We start from the raw sequence: 22,358 nt of genomic DNA on the forward strand, positions 1-22,358 counted from the left end.
TAGTACGCTTATGCCTTGGGCCGGCTCTGCACTGTACTGTACTACGCACCCCCCTCCTATTTTGAACGAATCAATTTAAGGAACTGATTGTAGTGATTCAGTACAGTCAAAAGAACTGCCGATCCCATCACTAATGTGGTGGACCCACCCACCTGCTGGAAGTATAACTGTGTACTTACCCAATTGGCCAATAAATGACTATATTCTCCTGATTGGCTACTGTCCCACATACTGTGCAATGATTGGTCAAAATAATGGGAACCGGAAGTGCCGCTCTAATGTAGTAAGAGCTTAGTAGGAGCTAAGTAGTATGTTGCTACACGTCAATTTGCATGCTCTTTAGCTCCACGTCGTTAAACGTGGACATTTAAAAGCGCGACGAAGTAGCCGGTAACGTATTTACAATTGAGCCGTGACGCCAATGTACCGCTTCGTACGGCAAATGTATTAGCCTGTTTGCTAAACGTCACTCCTGCGTGCGTTAGCATCTTTTTTGACAGCTACAGCGGCCGGTTAACATTTAACCAATGTTACACATTGAGAAGAGCGTGTTAGTACCTTTCCTAAATTGAATGTGCGGTAGAGATAGAGACAGAAGCAGCTACACCTAGTAGCTTGTGCTGTTAGCTAGCCGCCGAAATAGCAATGGCTTCTTTAAAAGGAGGTTTAAACTCCTTGAGAGCGATTTATTTCTGCGCCTTTCTGCTCGTAGTCTTCGCCAATGCAGCAACATCTGGTGAGTGTATCACGTTAGACTTATCTGGGTTTGTTGGCAGTGGCTGACGTGATAAGCGAGCAGCTGGCATACAACGGTGTTTATCAAGGTTGAACTGTCAGATTTAAACTAAGTTGGTTTGTTGGTGTTTTCCAGACGAGGAACAAGACGGCAATGAAAGACCAGAGCTGAAGGTAAGCCTGTGTCATGTTTTATTCCGCACAACGATGATTATGCAATTTTCCTGCAAACAATATTTTGCCATGCACTTGTATATCATGTCTGCAGCCCTACCATGATCCAGAATCTGAGGAGGATGACGTTCACTTGGGTTCGAATATTGTAACTGGAACATCTACCACCTCCGGTCATGAAGCGTCTGTACCACAAGAAGAAAAAGACAGCAAGCAGCCAGCTGAAGTTGCTCTGCTGGGAGAAAAGAAGGAAGAGCTGCCAGAACAACATGTATCTTTGGACAGCCCTAAGAAAGGCAAGGGAAAACTAATAACTGACACTCAGTGCAGCATGCATGAGGGTCAGTGTATTTTGGTCATTGAATTTTTGTTTCATAAATGGGAAGTGAAAAACAAAATAACTATGAAAATTAAAATTACAAATAAAATATTATTTTTCAGTGTTTAACAACTAAATAAAACAAAGTCATACAACAAATCACCAGTCGGCAGAAATGGAAAATAAATAATCAAAACCAGATTTTTTTTTAAAAACAAGACTGCAGACTGACCTGTGTGTGGAAACGCAGTGGTGTTGTATCCTGTGTTTATATATAAAAACATATTGATCCACTTCACTTTTACAACCCGAGGGTCCCTGGTTCAATCCCCACCTAGTACCAACCTCGTCATGTCTGTTGTGTCCTGAGCAAGACACTTCACCCTTGCTCCTGATGGGTGCTGGTTAGCGCCTTGCATGGCAGCTCCCTCCATCAGTGTGTGAATGTGTGTGTGAATGGGTAAATGTGGAAGTAGTGTCAAAGCGCTTTGAGTACCTTGAAGGTAGAAAAGCGCTATACAAGTACAACCCATTTATTATTTATTTACCTGTATAATGGATGTTCTGATCTTGTTTGCTGCAAAACCAAGGTTACTTTCAGATACCAATAAAATAACCTAATCATCTGATCGTTCTGACGCGGGATACAACACCATTGTTTTTTCCCCCTATAGGCCAGTTCGCGTTCTAGTCTTTGAATAGCAACTTTCAGTTCTGGTGTAAATATATGAAACGCTATACACATATTAATTGGGAAAAGTGGCCCTAGTGTGCGAATGTAAGTGAATGTTACCTGTCTGTGTTGCCCCTGCGATAAGGTGGCGGCTTGTCCGGGGTGTAACCCGCCTTCCACCCGAAGGCAGCTGGGATTGGCTCCAGCACCCCCGTGACCCCGAAAGAGACAAGTGGTAGAAAAGGATTGGAATTTTTACACAAGTCAATTCAAAGTTATGTACAGAAAATCACAAGAAGGCAAAACCAAAATAAAATTGATAATAAAATTAATCATAATTCAAATTAAAAACAAGATAAGATCATCATAACAACTATTATAATTCAAATTAAAATCAAAGAGTAGATATAGTACTGTCAGTTATATGCACAATTAAAGGTGTTTTTACCCTGGATTTGAACATTTCCAACGTCTCACATCTTTAGGAATACTATTCCATATTTTTGAAGCATACAACTAAAACACACAGCCTCACCACGTTTGGTCCTGACTTTGGGCACCAGCAGGACGACTCCCTGAGGTTTCTCAGAGCTTGAGATGATTCATTATGGTTCTAACATGTCAGAGATGTACTTTGGCACAATATCATTAAATTACTTGTACACAAGGAGAGCTGTTTTAAAGTATATTCTCTGAGCAACAAGAAGCCAGTGCAATGACCTAAGCACTGGACCAATGTGGTCGTATTTCCTGGTTCTAGTCCGGATTCAAGCAGCAGCTCGTTTAGAGAGAGCCCAGTGAGAAGGCCATTACAGTAATCTAACCTGCTGGAGACAAAGGCATTGATTAGTCCTACTAAGTCTGATTTAGACAATATTCATCTGATTTTGGTAACGTTAAACAGGTGGTAAAAAGATGCTAATCTTATTGGCTTAATGTGGCTGTTAAAGTTTAAGTCTGAGTCCATATTACACCTAAAATTATAACCTGATCATTATGTTTTAGAGAGAAGATCTCAAGGTGACTAATAATTATGTGGGCCCAAGACAATGATTTCAGTTTAGTCTGAGTTTAGCTAAAGAAAATTGTTTTGCATCCACACACTGATCTGTTTGATGCAGCGACAAAGTAAATCAACAGGCCAATGTTCACCTTCCGTCAGTGACACGTATATCTGAGTGTCATCTGCATAGTTGTGGTATGACACATTGAAGCTGCGTATTAGCTGACCTAGTGGCAGCATATACAAGTTGAACAATAAGGGGTCCCAGTATCGAACCCTGAGGAACCCCACAGGCCATAGCCTTTGGTCAGAGACACAGTTACCAATTTCAACAAAGTATGTCTTGTGATCAAGATAAGACTTGAACCAGTTAAGTTAGGGCAGGGTGATAGGGCTGAAAACTGTATCACAGTATAAGTTTTATTTTATATTGGTTGATATCAATAAGTGTTGATATTTTATGACCTATGAAAAATATGGACCAGGAGAAATATGTATTAAATGTTAAGGTTTTTATTTCAAATATAACTTCCATCTGATTATATTCCTCTCAACTATCAAGGCAAGAAATGAAATGTCAACACAACCATGGAAAATACTCAATCAATGTAAACAAAATTCTAAAATAATAAACGTAAAAATAACCTCTTCTAGTTCATTTAGTGTGACTGTCACCCATATTCAATGAAAAAATGTGATATTCTAGGGACACAAATTACTGCCAGGACATTAAAATGTCACTTTTAGCTAATAGGTGAAAAGCTTCTAATATAATGAAATTTTTTTGTCACAGTTCCTGTGGTAAACGGCGGTACAGCCGACGGAGAGCCTTGCATGTTCCCCTTCACCTTCCAAGGCAAAGAGTACGCCGACTGCACCACCAACGGACGAGGCGACAATCGACTATGGTGTTCCACCACTTACGACTACGACCAGGACAAGAAGTGGGGGTTCTGTGAGAGTAAGTGTGTGTTGCAACATCTTTTTGAGTTGTTTTTTTTTCTTTCCTTAATGGCTTTCCTGTGCTTTTTTACTGTAGCTGAGCAGCAGGCACAGCAAAGGCTACAGGCGGAGGAAGCGGAGGATCAGTACCAGACGGTCATGCACATGCTCAATGCTACCAGCAAGAAGAGCTGGAAGAGGGAGTGAGTGCCCCAAGTTACTGTTCCATCCATCCATCTATCTATCCATTTTCTACTGCTTGTCCCTTTTTAAGTTTGTGTTAACAGTGATGCCATCTACTCGCCTGACAATCATTGTACAGCACCATAAATTACATTTCTGTCAAGGCTGTTATCATGCAAAGTTGCACTAAAATATTCTGATAAGACTGTAGACTGTGCAGCATTCAACCTGGGAAGCATCACTAGCTGAGATGTCGACAAAAAAAAATAAAAAATAAAATTGTGTGTGTGTATATATATATATATATATATATATATATATATATATATATATATATATATATATATATATATATATTTTTTTTTTTTTACGGTATTTTAACTTTTGATTTCTGACATACTGTCCAGAAATATAATTAAACACATGTCAAATGTTATTTTTTCTCTCTAACTAGCACATTTTTAAACTATAATCAAAAAAGCTTCAGGTTAGTTTGATAGTGAAATATGAGGATGAACCCAAAGCTTACTGTTAGAAAAGCTCTCTCTTTGCTGTGTTTCTATTATTACCTGCATACATCAACATTTTACTGTGCTTATATCACCCAGTTTGCTCTGTCTGGTTGTGTTGTATTGTAATTTGTCTTTTTTTATGTGTGCAGTGGTATTTGTCAAAATAATGCTGACTTTTGCTACCCCAGTCTGTACGAGAAGCTGCTGAAAGTGGCAGAGAAAGGCCACCAGAAGGCTACGGAGAAGGTGGCGTATGCCATGTTGTTTGGAGACTTCATGAGCCAGAACATCAGCAGAGCCAAGGAGATGTTTGAGAAGCTTGCTATGGACGGTTCCCCCAAAGGGCAAACGGTACATCCTAGTTGTACATCACATGACAACAATTTGATTTGGGATCTTGTTAAACTCTCTTTATTTCAATTCTCCTCGCCATTCTATGGAAAAATTTATTACTTACAATATAAAAAAATATATAAATATTTTGTATGTATTATTTGCATCAAAATAATGGACTACAGTACCATAATAAACAATTTGGGATATAGTAAGATGTTTCCCACAGAACAACAATTTATTAGTATCGAGATGATTTCAAGAGGAGTATTTCACACTTTTGTACAGCAAATATTACCAACTACGTAACAATATTATTTGCTTGAGCGGCTGAACTGGACAGATTTAAAAAATTAAAAAAATGTACTTTATGCGTCCCCGCGAGCTGGGTTATGGACGCTGGCGATTTGGCCGTGGTTTGGGGACCCCTGTAGTGTATACTGACTGGTCACTAGGTGTCAGTAACGTCACATAGGTGTAGACCTAGCGGCTACATGGTGATTCTTACAAAGTTAAAGTTACTTCAAAGGAATGCAGTTTTTTATCTCATTTGGGAATTTTTTAACTACAGTTTAGGTCCTTTAATTTTTTTAGGGTGTAAAACTAATTGTTCGAGTCAGAAATGCTATTTTTAATTACCAACTATTTAGTCTACATTGAAATATCTTGTAAAATATATAATATAAATAAATAAATTGCTTTTTTTTTCTCTCCATAGGCGCTTGGATTTCTGTACGCTGCAGGACTTGGTGTTAACTCCAGTCAGGCTAAGGTATTTCATTTAATTCTATGAAGCTGAAGATGGATTCCAGCTACAAAAAGTGCTGTTACAGTAGTGTATTTATATTAGATAATTCTTTAAGTATAAACATTTTTACTTTTTGAAATTTTTTCGGGGCGGGGGTTCTTTTTTTTCACCCATAGATTTGTTGGTACAGAAAACATGCCTCTTTTTTCCTGACGAAAAATCAAAAGTGGGACAATTTAAAGAAAGCGTTGTCATGACATTATCAAAAGATAATAGCATTTAGCCTTAATATACTGTTCATAGCCATGTATTTTAATCCTTCATGTCGTACTGCTGCAGGCTTTGGTTTATTACACCTTTGGTGCCCTGGGAGGAAACCTGGTTGCTCACATGATTCTGGTGAGTAAAGCTAAAGTGACAACATGCTCGCATAAATATCAAAATGATGTTTGCTTTTTATTAGGGCTACAGATATTGGGGAGGCGTGGGTGTTCCCCAAAGCTGCGAGTCGGCGCTCACACACTACAAGCTGGTGGCAAATCAGGGTAAGAACGTGTTATATTTGTTGACTCAAGAGTTTTAGTTATTTTCAGCAAACATAACTGGATCCACATCACAATTGGGGATTAAATCATACCAAAGACTATAAAAATGGGACCCATTACCTCCCTGCTTGGCACTCAGCATCAAGGGTTGGAATTGGGGGTTAAATCACCAAAATGATTCCCGGGCGCAGCCACCGCTGCTGCCCACTGCTCCCCTCACCTCCCAGGGGGTGATCAAGGGTGATGGGTCAAATGCAGAGAATAATTTCGCCACACCTAGTGTGTGTGTGTGACAATCATTGGCACTTTAACTTTTAACTTTTAAATCACCAAAATGATTCCCGGCCGCGGCCACTGCTGCTGCTCACTGCTCCCCTCGTCTCCCAGGGGGTGAACAAGGGGATGGGTCAAATGCAGAGGACAAATTTCACCACACCTTGTGTGCGTGTGTGTGTGACAATAATTGGTACTTTAACTTTAACCTGCACAGTGGCCAGTGATGTGTCCCTGACGGGCGGCTCAGCTGTACAGAAAATCAGGCTCCTCGACGAGCTGGAGAACCCAGGATCCACCAGTGGCATGCTGGAGGAGGACCTGATCCAGTACTACCAGTTCCTCGCTGAGAAAGGGGATGTGCAGGCCCAGGTGTGAATGAATGTACTCTATGTATAATTGTACTACATAATCTGTTGTAGGGTCAAACCATGAAAACCTTTTTTGACAAAAGTAGAGATGCTTGATATTTGTTTTTCTTACCGTTTACTGTTTGCCAATATCAAGCGATACAGATGCATCAGCTCTTCCCTAAAATTAACGTCATCCTACGTCTCACAAGTACTAAAGACAGACGCCTGATTCTGCCCTTGCATAACCAGCGCTTTACACTGATTGTAATTATCCATTAATTTGGGTGAAATCCAGGCAATATCTTATCCGATATCATTATCAGCCAAAAAAGGCTGTGTACATTTTTCACATTGAATTGATACCGTTAATAAACGGTACCAATTTTAAAACCCTGTTTAGTGCTGTTAATTGATTATATGTCTGAATAGAACTGAATTATAAATACAATAATTTCTTAGCTATAGCATAAACAACTTTTAACATTATGAGAGCCTTTACACAACCTATAAAAGTTCCGAATTCAGTTTCCATTACCTGGTAACATTTACATTCTTAACTGTCATGCAAGTGTAGAAATAAGTTAAAATAGAAAAAACAGTAAGCCTTTTTTTGCATTTTGAACTGCCAGTAAATAAGTAAAATTGGTGAACCACTTTTGAGGCATCACTTAAATTAAAATTAACTGTTTTTTTGGTGCCCTCATTAGGTGGGACTGGGTCAGCTTCACTTGCACGGAGGACGTGGCGTAGAACAAAATCATCAGGTATCTTGTTACTGAGGCATGTGGTTAACAAACACTGAAATAAAAATGTGAATAATGTCAGGCTTTGTGTCCACTAGAGGGCGTATGACTACTTCAACCAAGCTGCTAATGCAGGAAATACTCATGCTATGGGTTTCCTTGGCAAGGTGAGTTACCTTCCGAGCTTGCAGTGGGCATTATGTCACCCACAGGACTGGAGAGAAACTTATCAAACTTTCAACAGTTTAGGGCTTTGCTTTTAAAATGGTTTAATTTTTGCGTCTTTTTGCAGATGTACTCAGAAGGCAGCGAGTTCCTGCCTCAGAACAACGAGACAGCCCTGCAGTACTTTAAGAAGGCTTCAGATTTGGTGAGTCTTCTTTTTTTGTCATTTGAATATCTCTTATTCATTTGAATAAGAGAAAACGTGCTGATTGTTCTGCAGGGAAATCCAGTGGGACAGAGCGGCCTAGGCATGGCGTACTTGTACGGAAGAGGCGTTTCAGTGGTAAATGACATAATCTTTCAAATTTAAGAACTGTATTACAAAAATCTGTTTGCATGTTTGGTTTCTTGGAAGAACTACGAACTGGCCCTGAAGTACTTCCAGAAGGCGGCAGAGCAGGGCTGGGTGGACGGTCAGCTGCAGCTCGGCACAATGTACTACTGTAAGTCACATAACCTCTCTTTGCCGGTGTATCCTAAGTCTGTTGTTTCTTCTGATGTTTGATGTTCTTTGTGTTGCCATGTCTGCAGATGGCATTGGCGTAAAGCGTGACTACAAGCAGGCACTGAAGTTCTTCAACTTGGCTTCGCAGGCTGGCAACATCATGGCCTTCTACAACCTGGCACAGATGCACGCCACCGGTACTGGCGTCATGCGCTCGTGTCACACGGCGGTGGAGGTGAGGAGAACATACAGAACATTAACCTGACTCTCGCTAGATCCTTGTAGTTTGCTGAGCTCCACACAAGGATCTGGGTTCGAGGGCATTGCAAACTCCTTTAAAATAGCAAAAAATAATGAACCAATAAGGATCGCCGGGCGGGATTTCAAAGATGTGACATAGCGCCGAAGCAACTGTTTGATTCAAACAACAGTGGCGGCACACAGCGAGGAGTCGTGTGCTGACATTGATTCTGCTATTGCAACTGTTTTGTCGAAGATCGATCGTCTCCTGACATTGCTGCGTTGTTTCAGTAAACGTTCTCTAACTTTTCGCTCTGTCGTTATCCAATATGTTTGCTGTTCTGTTTTGGATTCCCCAGCGTCGCTCTCATCAGCGTCACGGTTTGATTTCGATGTGAGTGGTTGAAGTAGCACCTCATTCAAGATATCGGACAAGTGGTTTATCCAATCACATACAATGTTTTTTTTACAAGGCTCGCCTTCTGAAATACATCTCCTATTGAGAAGTCCCAGATCCTTGTATGGAGCTCAGCGAACTACAAGGATCTGACGAGAGTCAGGTTAACAGAACATAGTCCGTTCACTGCTATTTTCATTGTCTCCGATTACTAGGACACTTTAAAATTCATTTTGATAAGTAGAATTTGAAAGGCAATCCATTGTGGTTGTTATCCATTATTTGCTGAGCAACTCAATGGAAATGCATTTATCATATTAATATTATAACCTTAGTTTTTGTATGCCCACTTTCTGCATGAGTTGGTTTTCAACGAAAACTTTCACCAAAATGTATTCCCGTTCTGGTTTTCGTACGACCAACATTGTGCGTAACAAAATAGTCCCTTTTTATCTGTGTGTCATTTCACAGAATGGGGTGGCCAAACAATCAAATGTGTTGGTAATTCAGTGTCTGTACATTAAATAATTATTGAGGACAATTGAAAAATAATCCACCATGGGACCAAACAAAGTTGTGCGTTTTGGCACTTGGATAAAGAAGGTAAGTAACTACTGAATTCAAGAAAGAACTTGTAGCAAAGTACAAAGGTCAATATATTGCATTATATTGGACAACAAGGGTCTTCAATAAAAATGAGTGATGTTAAATGTTTATTTATACACTTCATTCGTCATTTATAAGTAGTCTTCCGTCGCAACAACACGCTTCAGAGTTTGCTTCACTCTACCGCTGATTTTTTGAAAGTATACATACATACTTTTAACCTAAATTGAGCATTTTCAAGCATATACATGTCTAAATTAAATAAAACTATCAATACTACAGTAATATTGGCAAATAGATGAGACCAAACCAATCAGCCTTCAGTTTAGAATAGTGGCCACTAATTGGCTCACCCTCCGCAGCATTACTATATTGCAGGGATTCTCAACTGTGGTACGTGTTCTACTAGTGGTATGTGGGCTTCATCTAGTGGTACACCAAATAATCACTTGATTACAGTACAGTGTTTTATTTTCCTGTACTCAAACTGCGTAATGTTACATTGGCCAAAAATATAAGCTATAATTGTTAAATAAAAACAACCCTAGTTGGCCAAAGTGCTGTACTGACATAAACAATTTGTAAAAAAAAAAAAAAAAAAGGGGGATGCAGTGTCACACTTACATTGTAACACAGAAGGATGAATAAAATACAGTAGTAAAATATACCTTAAAAGAATTGCAAAATATATCACCTAAAACTACTAAAATGTAATAAATAAATAAAAAATGCACAACACAACAAAAAAAAACGACCAAGATATCCTGCCGAACTGGATTTGAATGCCAGGGAGTAAAAATATGTTTTTAAATTGGCTCTGAGACTGGGAGGATCTAATGGATATTGGAAGGCTGTTCCACAATCTGGGCCCAGCCACTGAGAAGGCTCTATCTCCTCTGGTTTTGAGTCTGATTTTAGGGACAGGAGGAGCTGATCTGAAGAATTCAGGGTCCTGTTGGGAGAATAAGGCTGCAGCAGCTCAATAAGATAGGGCAGCTCTACTTGGTGCAAGCATTTAAAAACAATAGGTACAATTTTAAAATGAACTCTTAATAGTAACTGGGAGCCAATGAAGGGAGGCGAATACAGCGGTAATGTGCTCAGGTCATTTGGTTTTGGTTGAAAGATGAGCAGTAGAATTCTGCAAACGCTGTAGCTGCAGGAGAGAGCCCTGATCCAGGCCTACATACAAAGAATTACAGTAATCCAGGCGTGACGTCACAAATGCATCGGTAGCTTTTTCAAAGTCAGCCTGTGGAAGATACTGTTTTATTTTTGCAAGGAGGCGTAGCTGGATTTAATGACAGAGCTGATTTGTCTGTCCAGCTTAATTAAACATGCTGTGAAAAATAACTCCAAGGCTCCTTGCTGGTGTGTGGCAATATGAGGACAGAGGACCAATAGCACTGTCATGTCCTTGCAGCGTGTTTGTTTGACCAAATACGACGATTTCTGTATTATTTATTTAAGTATAAAAGATTGCCACCCCAACCATTCCTGTATATTATGCAAACAATTCTGCAGAGTAGTCATAGCAACCTGGTTATTGCTTGCCGTTGTAGATATTAGAATATCATCTGCGAAACAGTGACAAGAGACATTGTGCTTTCTAAAAACAGCACCCTGAGGAAGCATATATAAAAAGAGGACAGGTGCCATAATTGAACCTTGGGGTACACCATACTTAAGGGCAGACTCAGAGGAGGAGTGGGATGAATAAAGCCTATTGGCCTAGGGCAGGGGTCGGCAACCCGCGGCTCCGGAGCCGCATGCGGCTCCTTGATCACTCTGATGCGGCTCAGCAGCTTACTTGCTGAACCCCACAATTTTTCCGTGAGACTTCCGGATTTCAGTGCCTCACGCAGAAAACTCCCGGGATATATATTAACAGATTATCACCCTTACAACTATAATAAGGGCGTGCCAGGATGGTACAACATTTGGCACCCTCTACAATCTGTATTAACAGCGTGCCTGCCCAACACTTGTTATACAATATACATCTTCAGCTTGCACACGTACGTGACAGCAAGGCATACTTGTTCAACAGCCACACAGGTGGCCATATAAAACAACTTTAAAACTCTTACTAATAATGCGCCACACTTTGAACCAAAACCAAACAATAATGACAAACACATTTCGGGAGAACATCTGCACCTCAACACAACATAAACACAACAGAACAAACACCCAGAATCCCATGCAGCCCTGACTCTTCCGGGCTACATTATACACCCTGCTACCACCAAACACCGCCCCCACCCCAACCCTGCTCCCTTACACATCAACCCCCCCCCCCCCCTCTCTCTCTCTGTGCGTCGGTTGAGGTGGGCGGGGTTTGGTAGCGGGGGTGTATAATGTATCCCGGAAAAGTTAGGGCTGCATGGGATTCTGGGTATTTGTCCTGTTGTGTTTATGTTGTGTTACGGTGCAGATGTTCTCCCGAAATGTGTTTGTCATTCTTGTTTGGTGTGGGTTCACAGTGTGGCGCATTATTAGTAAGAGTGTTAAAGTTTTTTTTATACCGCCACCGTCAGTGTAACCTGTGTGGTTGTTGACCAAGTATGGCTTGCTGTCACCTACGTGAGCAAGCGAAAGCCCATACAATGCGTGGCCGATCAGGCACGCTGTTGGTAGTAGTCGCTAAATGCTGTACCATCACGGTACGCATGACGCTGACAAGCGCCACTCGATTAAAGTCCGCGTGCCGCACCAGCTATCAAATTCCACATAAAGGTGTGGGCAGCGTGTCTGAGACCCCTAGTTTATACAAGCACAAAGCAAAAAAAAACATTTGTATGCAGTGTTATTTCATTTAAAATTTCAACATATTTATGCGGCTCCCATTGTTTTCTATAATTTGTGAAACTGGTCAAAATGGCTCTTTGACTTGTAAAGGTTGCCGACCCCTGGCCTAGGGTAACAGAAAAACTCCTGCTGGTCAAAAATGACTGACACCATTTTAGAGCTATAATCTTAATACACAAGACTCAAGGCAAGTTAAAAGAATGCTGTGGTCTACTGTATCAAAAGCAGCAGTCAAATATAAAAGCACAAAAACTGCAGATTGACCTGAGTTCACAGCTAAAAGCGGGTCATTTAAAAATTGTTAAATGGGCAGTTTTTGTGCTGTTATGATTCGAAACGAGACTGACATTTCTCCCCAATATCATTTGAGTTAAGATAAGAAAGAAGTTGATCAAAAACAACCTTCTCTAGGACATTGGATAAAAATGGCAACTTCGAGATTGGTCTAAAATTTGATAAAATGTTGGAGTCAAGGTTATTCTTTTTGATTAGTGGCTGGACCACAGCATGTTTCAGGGAGGTTGGGAAACATCCACACCTCATGGAATAATTTACTAGATGGACAATGTAGGGCCCAATAGAGTTAAAAGCATTTTTAAAAAGCCGACGTGAGATAATGTCTAATAGACATGCAGAAGGTTTTATCTGTTGAACTATTTTTGTTAAGTCAGGGAGGGACACTGGCTCAAAACACTCAGTCAGTAAGACCTGTTTCCACTGAGACTACAGAAGCAGGAAGAGACAGTCTAATCATTGATATTTTCTCTGTGAAAAATTTCAAAGATTGTTCGCAGAGAGTACAAAAAGGCACCACGCTGTTGGAGTTCAGTAGATTAATAAGCAAGTTTAAAGTGTTGAATAGCACCTGTGGTTTGTGGCTGTTGGACACAAGATTTGAAAGACAGGTGCTTTTTTCTGCTTTGACAGCCCTTTCATATTCTATAAGACTGTCAATATTTGTAGAGAGATGCAAAGGTTGTCTTTTTTCCACTTCCGCTCATTAATAGTATGATGTTCTCTTATTATTCCATAAAACCTTTTAACTATTTTTTAAAATTGTATCCTGATTAAAAAGTGTCCTCCAGTTTGTGGTTTGTAAGTCATACTTTCAGAGGCTATGCATTTTGCAGCATGTTTAAAAGAGATAACGTTTAAAAGATGCTAATTTTATACAGGCATTTTCTGGGTATATTATATCGATCAACTAAATCATTGACGTCGCAGCACCTGAGCGGGTTTATTTGACAGTGGAATTACATGAATGCACATTCTTTATTTCAGTACGTGCAGGCGGGACAGACCTGCAATTATCTTCCACACGTTTTTCTGTGTATAGTAGTGGTTGTAGTAAATATTGGCAGTACGTGCAGGCGGGACAGACCTGCAATTATCTTCCACACGTTTTTCTGTGTATAGTAGTGGTTGTAGTAAATATTGGCATCTGAAACGACACTCACTTTAATGTTAACTCTTATTCATTTACACTTTAGTTCTAATTCACTAGAAAGTAACAGTTTTGCATTCTAACATCGTTTTGGGTAACTCAAACGCGTTTCAGCACGAAACACGTTTTTAGTTTTTAATGCACAACACAATGCGATAGTACGCCAATCTGTACTAACTGAAAAACATGAACAATCATATTATAGTATTTGTAAAGTATGAGCCCACATTTCATGTTTTGTATGTACACAGCTAGCCAGACAGCGTATGCTGTTTGTCATGATACACGCATGACGTGCTGCGTACATCATGTTCAATATAAAGTGTGACTCACTTGGAGAGTTGTCTCTTTGGTCCAACTGGCCGGGGACATTTTTTCCTGTTTATTTGGGTTAAGTACGCCATTTATGCCGAAATATACTGTCTCCAAATTCCACATTTGCTGCTTCGAGTCACTTTCACCTCACTATCGGTTTCTGTCTGCTCCGTTTCACCTTCTTCTTCGTGCTGGCTTCTAGAAGCAGCATTTCATCCTTTGTATGTTCAGCTTCAAAAATATAAGGTTGTGATTCCTCATATGTCCAACAATAGTTGTCTTCATTGTCTGTTATCAGTTCTACCATGATTAGTACACACTGTCATTTTGTTTCCAGAAGTAGGAACACACATTTTTTGCCAGAAGTCGGATGTGCTCTACTATGGAAACGGAAATCAATGTCCGGAAGAAGTCAGTTAGTTCCGGCTTTGATTAAAATGATCAAAATTACGGTAAATATAGAAAATATTACATATTGTTATGAACATGTCTGTTGCTACATTATATATAGTTATGTTCATAATAATGGCAGTGTGTTTAAAAAGGTGAGTAAACTTCAAAATTCTTCAAATAAATTGTATTTTAATGAACACAAAAACATAGGGCACACTGCACATTTTATTTAAAAGCAAAAACATTTGAATACGTAGATTTTGATATTTTACATAAATTCAAGAAATAAAATTATCAAAAAATAGCAATGTTGACATTTTTCTTTACAAATTCATAAATGAACTCTATAAACTAAGGGATTCTTGAAGATTCAGTTTTCCCGATTCCCGAGCGAGGCCACCGCTGCTGCTCACTGCTTCTCTCACCTCCCAGTGGGTGGAACAAGGGGATGGGTCAAACGCAGAGAGTAATTTCACCATACCTAGTGTGTGTGTGTTTGTGTGAATATCAGTGGTACATTAACTTTAACTTTTCTAAGAATCATAAACTATTATTTATTGCATAACCACAGTTTCTGATAACCATGATTTTGCTCGCTTGCTGATTTGTTTGGCGTCATTGTCTTGTTGAAACACCCACTTCAAGGGCATTTCCTTTTCAGCATAAGCCAACATGACGTCTTCCAGTATTCTAATGTACTCAAACCGATCCATGATCCCTGGTATGCAATAAATAGATACCAACACCATAGTATGAGAAGCATCCCCAAATCATGATGCTTGCACTATCATGCTTCACTGTCTTCACTTTGCACTGTGGCTTGAATTCAGTGTTTGTAGGACATCTGACTAACTTGTCTGTGGCCCTTAGACCCAAAAAGAACAATCTTGCTCTCCTCCATCCACCAAATATTATGCCATTTTTTTCTAGGTCAGTCAAAGTGTTCTTTGGCAAATTGTAACCTGTTCAGCACATTTTAATTTTTAACAATGGGACTTTGCGGGGACTTCTTGCTGGTAGCTTGGCTTCACATAGATGTCGTCTGATTGTTTCTGTACTCAGACCATCTTAGATCTTCTTTGATCCTCCTAGAGCTGATCATTGGCTGAACCGTTGCCATTATAGTCGTTTTTCTTTTTCTTCCTCACCTTTCTGGTTTTCACTGTCAGCTTAAAGCGTTTCATATCACTTTTGCTAAACAGCCTATAATTTTCGGCACTTCTTGAAAGGTTTTCCCCTCTTTTATTAATTTCTTAATCAAAGAACACTGAACAATGTCTTGAGCGACCCATTTTACCCTGTTCCTTAAGGACAAATGCACAATATGTAATTATGCAGCGTCAGTTGCCTCGATCCTTAAATAAGGGTCACCTGTTTAACACCTATTTTTTCATATAATCAATGACCTCACTAATTTTACTCGGCACTTCTATTTTTTTGAACACGCTCCTTTCTGTAAATGATTAAGTTTCACAGAATCAGCAGCATCCATGTCATACCTGTTAGGTCTGTTGGTTTTCTATACCTTTACTAAACCTTCTGGAAACGTACTTGTCATGTAGAAAATGAAATTCTAACAAAAACAGTGATTTATCTTGCTAGTGCTGTGGCACTGCTATTTTAAACACAACTGTATAGACTTGCAGTTTGTATACAAAAAGTTGGAGCGTTTTGAAGTTGTCCTAGGGGGCTTTGAAGGCTACAACGGTGACTCACATTAGCCGCATCTTCCAAGTGTCTTTTTATCATCTTTAAAATCCTAAAAAAGAAAAAAATGATTGTGAACGATAGGCAAAATTCTAAAAAAAAAAGTGAAGTTCCTCTTTAAGGGGCAATAAAAAGCATTACATTAGAGTTGCTGATTTCTGGGTAATATTTCATTGGATTTACACAATATATAAAGGGAAAAATTTCTTCACCTTTTGTCAGATGTTTTGGAAGTGAGGTTGGACAGTATGTTACGTATTAAAGGACATAGAACAAAAACTTCCTTTTGCAAAGTCAAACAGTCCTGGATATGCATATTTATCCAGGTTTGCATGAACAGTAACAATACTTTTTTGTTTGTTTGTGCTCACAAATTAAGAGATTGTCTGCTTTGCAGCTTTTCAAGAACGTGTGTGAGCGCGGCCGCTGGTCCGACCGGCTGATGGCGGCGTACGGCAGCTTCAGGGAGGGCGACAGCGACTCTGCTCTGGTACAATACCTGCTCCTGGCTGAGCAAGGCTACGAGGTGGCTCAGAGCAACGTGGCTTTCATTCTGGACCAGAGTAGGATAATTTTATTTCCAACATTTGTTTACATTTGCAACTTTTGTGATTGATTTGGGTTTGTTTTTTGCCAGAGGGTGCAAAGATTTTTAACGAGAATGAGACGTATCCTCGGGCTCTGCTTCACTGGACCAGAGCTGCAGCTCAAGGTGCTTTTACACGTCTTCTTCTTTCTCTTTTCCAACATGCACTTGTCATCAACGGAACACTCTGCTAGGTTACCCCGTAGCCAGGATCAAACTCGGGGACTACCACTACTATGGTTTTGGTACCGATGTGGACTACGAAACGGCAGTTATCCACTACAGGCTGGCTTCCGAGCAGCAGAATAGCGCCCAAGCCATGTTCAACCTGGCCTACATGCACGAGAAGGGCCTGGGTATCAAACAGGTGTGCGATTATTTTCTTTTTCCACCATAGAACGAGACAAAATAATGACAGGTGTAATGCAGGACATCCACCTGGCCAAGCGCTTCTACGACTTGGCAGCAGAAGCCAGTCCTGACGCCCAGGTGCCTGTTTTCTTGGCTCTGTGCAAGCTGGGCCTGATCTACACACTGCAGTACCTGCAAGACCTCAACGTGAGTCCTCATCTTTCAGTATGACACACCTTTATTTTAACTTACTCAAAACTTTCATTCTTTTAGCATTTCCACTGTACAAAGTTCTGAAGGGTGCCAAAAAACAATCTATACTGATCCACAACATGTTACTGGGTACATTTACTAAGTATGAAAAACACTAAGCTGTTTATTAACAGTATACCTGTATATAAAGCCCTTAAAAAAACTTCTCAACACTTCCATTAACAATTTATATACACCCTGTAAGTATATATGTAATGTAGTAACAGGTACATTCATAATAATATTAAATATTTACTTATCAGTGTTGGCGTTAACACACTTTTTGTGTCTTTTTACGCATTTAAATCAGAAAGGACGTGAAATTCGGGAAGTCCAGGACGCAGTTATTTTTTAAACCGATTTTTTGCTGCTGTTTTGTTTAACGTATTTTCCGGACTATAAGGTTGAGCTCACCTACCTCAATACTTTTGTAGTGTTGGAAGGTGTGAGAATAGTTTTTAATTGCAGATGTCAAGAAAAGCTGTCATTCTGTATGTTTATAGCCAATTTAAATGACCATGTTGCTTTTGAACATCCCATGTACAAGTGAATGAAGGGCATTCTTACTCAACAGCCATACATGTCACACTAAGGGTGGCCGTATAAACATCGCCAACACGGTCATAAATATTTGCCATATTGTGAAACTAAACAACAATGACAAACACATTTCGGGAGAATATTTGCACCGCAACACAACCTAAACACAACAGAACAAATATCCAGAATTCCCTGAAGTACCAACTCTTCAGGGACGCTGCACGATTTTATTTGTCACAGGATGTAACTATAAGTGTGACCAGTAGATGGCAGTCAAACATAAGAGAAGTCTCAAGTAAACAACACCAACATTTTGAAATGTTCCATTGAAAATATAGAACATTACACACGGTGCTCAAAAATCTATCAAAATGTTTAGTAGTAAAATAATTTTTTGTGTCATTTCTAATATAAAGTAGTGTAAAGTTATTATATCTGTCAGTAAACTCACCATGAAAGTGCTAAAACATACCGGTGTAGTGAGTTACATTATTCACCCAAGGAAATTTAGTTATTAAAGTTCCGGTCGGACGGTTTTTCACGGGACACAATTCCGGTGTTGTTTTCGGATGAGGAGATGTTGCTTCGTTGTTGATTTAAGTAAAGTCTGAATGTCATTAAAATAGTTAGCTCCATATTTTGACACTTCTTCCACACCCGTCCTTGCACGCTACACCACTACAACAAAGATGACGGGGAGAAGACGCTGTCGAAGGTGAGCCACGTAAATAAGACTGCCCACAAAACGGCGCATCCGGAAGAGACTCAGAAAGCGTCTTGAAGATGATCTGTAAAACATAATCTATGCAACATTTTGACCAAAGAACCACCATTACATGTTATGTAGACCAGTGGTCCCCAACCTTTTTGTACTTGCAGACCGGTCAATGCTTGAAAATTTGTCCCACGGACCGGGGGGGGGGGGAATTTTTATTTATTTATTTATTTTTTTTTTTTTTCATAAAGAAATACAATCATGTGTGCTTACGGACTGTATCCCTGCAGACTGTATTGATCTATATTGATATATAATGTATATATTGTGTTTTTTATGTTGATTTAATAAAAATAAAAAAATAATTATTTTTTATTTTTTATTTTTTGTGCGGCTCGGTACCACTGATGTAGACCACAAGGAAGTGTTTTACATTTAGAAAAAAATAATAATAATATGACTCCTTTAAATGCGCTCTATAATTCGGTGCGCCTATTATATGAAAAAATATAAAAAATAGAGGGCAGTGCGCCTTGTGGTGTGCCCTATGGTCCGGAAAATACGATATATTTGCCGGGTCAAATTATTTATTATTGGGCGACTTCAAAGTAATGCACTTTCCGGTACAGTTTCTTAAATTTTGATTTGCCGAAAGTTTTATCGATCACAAATACTGCAGTTGTTTTCTTTGGTGTTATTTTTTTTATGAATTAAAACGTTTATGACAACCTTTTTCCAAAAAACAATATAAAATGTGAGATATAACAGGATAATGCATGCATTTATTATTTGTTTTCAAAACGGTTGCAAATAAGTGAGACCCCATTTTTATGACTTGATGGGGTCCCTAAGACCCCATTTTGAATATTCCTAGCGCAAACATTTCGTATTTTGATTATTTCAAGCATACATTGGAGTATTAATTTCACAAACACATAACTACGTTTGCTTTTCCCCTTGACAACAACACTGATTACTACCCACTGCTGACTTCCTGAGAGCCAATAAACAAAATAAAACATCACTAACTGTACAATGTCTACTGTTACTGGGATGGCAACTGTTAGGCTGTTCATGTATTCCCGTTTAGATGAAGAAATCACTCATAAGCCACGCAGAGAAAAAAAAAAGTGATGGAACCAAGCATATTTTTGTGTCTTTCTCACTATTTCCGGATCTAAATTGGATGCAAAAGTTAACCAACTTGTCAGATTATGTCTTTATCTTTCTACTATCAAGGTGGGAGACATTATTTATGATCTAGAATAAACTCATGAGCTCCGAGACGAGAAAACACCTGATGTCAATATAGTAGCACAAGCTAGGTAGCTCTCTGTGATCACGGCACCGCTATAGTTTGTCTGCCTTAGCTTTTATAATAACAAAATCACTAATACTTGGCACTAATACTAATATTGAGGTCAAGAAATGTAAATGTAGGATTAAGAACGCTTTATAGGCGGAATAATGGACTGACTATTGAGTCTATTTTAAGCGGACTTTTAATTACCGTATGTTTATTTCCAAGTTAGATGCATTGAAAAAATACATCTGTCTTCTTGTTTCTCCTGATTGTGAACAATAGGAAAAATTCCAAAAAAAAGTGGAGTGGTAATTTTGTTTTTTTGTTTTTTTACTGACACCTTGTGGTCACAATAATTAATGAAGTGATGCGGATAGACAAAGTTGCTCCTGAAGTTTGTAGGCCTGGAGCTGTCCTTTGAATATCATCACCAACGCTGAGCCTGTGGAGACGAACAAGTTCAAATACAATCATGAAGGAATCTAAAATATATTTAAACAAATCCTATCCTGCTCATTTCAGAGAGTTATAAAGTGATACTGGATTCAATTTGAATCAAATTAAGGGTGTCCGGATACAACTTTTGCCCTTCTGATACGATACTGATATTGGAGCGTTGAGCATTGGCCAGCACCAATATTGATAGTTACAATATCAGCAGGAATCATATAGTACATACCTTTTTATTATTTAGTAGCATGTAATGTTAGAAAAGGTTTTATCGAGTGAAATGAGTCAAACAGAAAACAATGTTAGGTATGACAAACAGTAACCTATTTATTATTACCATCTGGAATGGACTTATGCTGTCCTTAAGTTGAAGTGGAGTGTCATTTTTTTTTTTTGACAAACACCTAGTGGCCACAATAATTTGAAATTAAGTATGCGGACATGTTTGTTACTGGATACATTCTAAAACACTTCTGCCTTGGATACTTTGTATGTGTAAGTAATATGCAAATATAATGATTTAATACTTGTTTATATTGACAAAGGTGCTGTTTTAGACTGCAATATTGTTTATTGAAAGAGACTTATTATGTATGTCTAGCTTGTGTGCTGAGCTGTTGTGTAGCGGCTAGCTCTTATAGTAGCTGATGGCTTACCATGTTTGCCTTTTTGTAAATGACTTGACTAAAATACAAGTAAAAAGCAACTTTGTGTGCTTATTGGAGGACATTTAAATGTTAACTCTGTCCAGATTTGCACAAGTAAACACGCTGCAGGACTGCTTGTATTGGACATTATATCACACATTTTTACATGCAGGTTCATATAACCCTATACTTCTCTCTTTACGGATATTGGACCAATATTTGATATTTATATAGTATTTAGACACCCCTAATCTTAATTACATTTACTAGCATTTCCTTTACCCCTCCATCTGTGCTTTTCAGCTGCGGGAGCTTGTTGCTCAGGTGGACCTGGACCAGCTTTTGGGCCCTGAGTGGGACCTCTATCTCATGACGGTGATCGCCCTCCTGCTGGGCGCGGTCGTCGCCTACCGACAACGTCGGCACCAGATCATAATCCCCCCTCGGCCCCCGGCACCGCCCCCTCCTCCACCTAGACCCCCACAGCAGCCTCAAGCAGAAGAGGCGGCGGACCCTCCTGAGGAAGAGGAGCGACATTGAGAGGAAGCCCAAATCAGGTAGAACAAACGGATGCTCTCTTGGAGAAGCTCTTGCTTGCTGGCAGAACACTCTGGCCGAGTCAAAATGGCCGCCGACATGTGAAGTGTTGCTAGGTTGTGGGCTGCTGGAACACAGATTTGAGATTTGCTGGTGTGCCTCAGGATCCTTCCTTCCACATTTTATCCTCTGAGACTTTGCTGCGCTTGATGGACAAAAACCAACCAATCAACACAGCTTGAATTTGAGGTGCAATTCATTTCTCATTTCTGCTTCTTTTGAACATTTTTGCATCCTTGGGAAAAAATGTATCTTATCCTGAAGAAAAGTTTTTGCATGTTTTCTTTGTTTTGCAGACTTTGATTTGAGAAGTATTGTGTGTTGTGCTAAAAGTATGCTAACATCATCAGTTTAATTTATAGAAAAGCTGCACTGGATATTCCAGACTTTTTGGGGTTAATTTAACTTTAACATGTTTTTCTTTTTTTTCTGGATGGTTGCTCGATGGGAGAATGTTAATGAGTTCTTGGAAATACGTTTTTCTCTGCACTACTTTGTATGTTGTGAGCAGCAGTCACCGCCACTCAGCTTCAACACCACATTGATAACGAAATTGGGTGGGGCTCAACCAAAACACAAGATTTTGATGATATTGATTTTCCTCATGGCGCCAATTTTAGTTACACTGCATGAACACATCCACACATCAAAATTACTGGTCATTTTTTAACGTCTTTATTTTCTCAAATTTATACATTAATAAATGAAAGGACAACATTACATAATAGTTTTGTTTCATATATTATTTCAGTTAGTACTGTATTTGTTTTGTTGTAAATTGCACAATCAAATCTTAAA

The 22,358-nt window shown here is 39.3% G+C and overlaps 1 protein-coding gene across 1 annotated transcript; it reads left to right on the forward strand.

Moving 5' to 3' along the window:
• The first annotated feature begins 256 nt into the window (after window positions 1-256).
• Window positions 257-22,285, forward strand: sel1l (SEL1L adaptor subunit of SYVN1 ubiquitin ligase). The gene is made up of 21 exons (XM_061929887.1): window positions 257-736; window positions 872-909; window positions 1,004-1,205; window positions 3,698-3,865; window positions 3,944-4,049; window positions 4,730-4,892; window positions 5,593-5,646; window positions 5,962-6,021; window positions 6,086-6,167; window positions 6,658-6,812; window positions 7,501-7,557; window positions 7,635-7,703; window positions 7,829-7,906; window positions 7,982-8,044; window positions 8,117-8,204; window positions 8,293-8,441; window positions 16,517-16,682; window positions 16,757-16,831; window positions 16,900-17,072; window positions 17,135-17,263; window positions 21,267-22,285. The coding sequence occupies exons 1-21, from the start codon at window positions 646-648 to the stop codon at window positions 21,501-21,503; spliced, it is 2,403 nt and encodes an 800-aa protein (XP_061785871.1). The 5' UTR covers window positions 257-645; the 3' UTR covers window positions 21,504-22,285.
• Window positions 22,286-22,358: the final 73 nt, after the last annotated feature.

The sequence above is a fragment of the Nerophis lumbriciformis genome, linkage group LG34 (genome assembly GCF_033978685.3).
Source record: "Nerophis lumbriciformis linkage group LG34, RoL_Nlum_v2.1, whole genome shotgun sequence".
NCBI lineage: Eukaryota > Metazoa > Chordata > Actinopteri > Syngnathiformes > Syngnathidae > Nerophis > Nerophis lumbriciformis.

Bases quoted from the DNA above. Each gene is read 5' to 3' on its own strand.
- sel1l (XM_061929887.1), top strand. From the start codon at position 646: ATGGCTTCTTTAAAAGGAGGTTTAAACTCCTTGAGAGCGATTTATTTC. The intron at 4,893-5,592 runs GTACATCCTAGT...TTCTCTCCATAG, and splicing joins GTTCCCCCAAAGGGCAAACG to GCGCTTGGATTTCTGTACGC. The intron at 16,683-16,756 runs GTAGGATAATTT...GTTTTTTGCCAG, and splicing joins GGCTTTCATTCTGGACCAGA to AGGGTGCAAAGATTTTTAAC.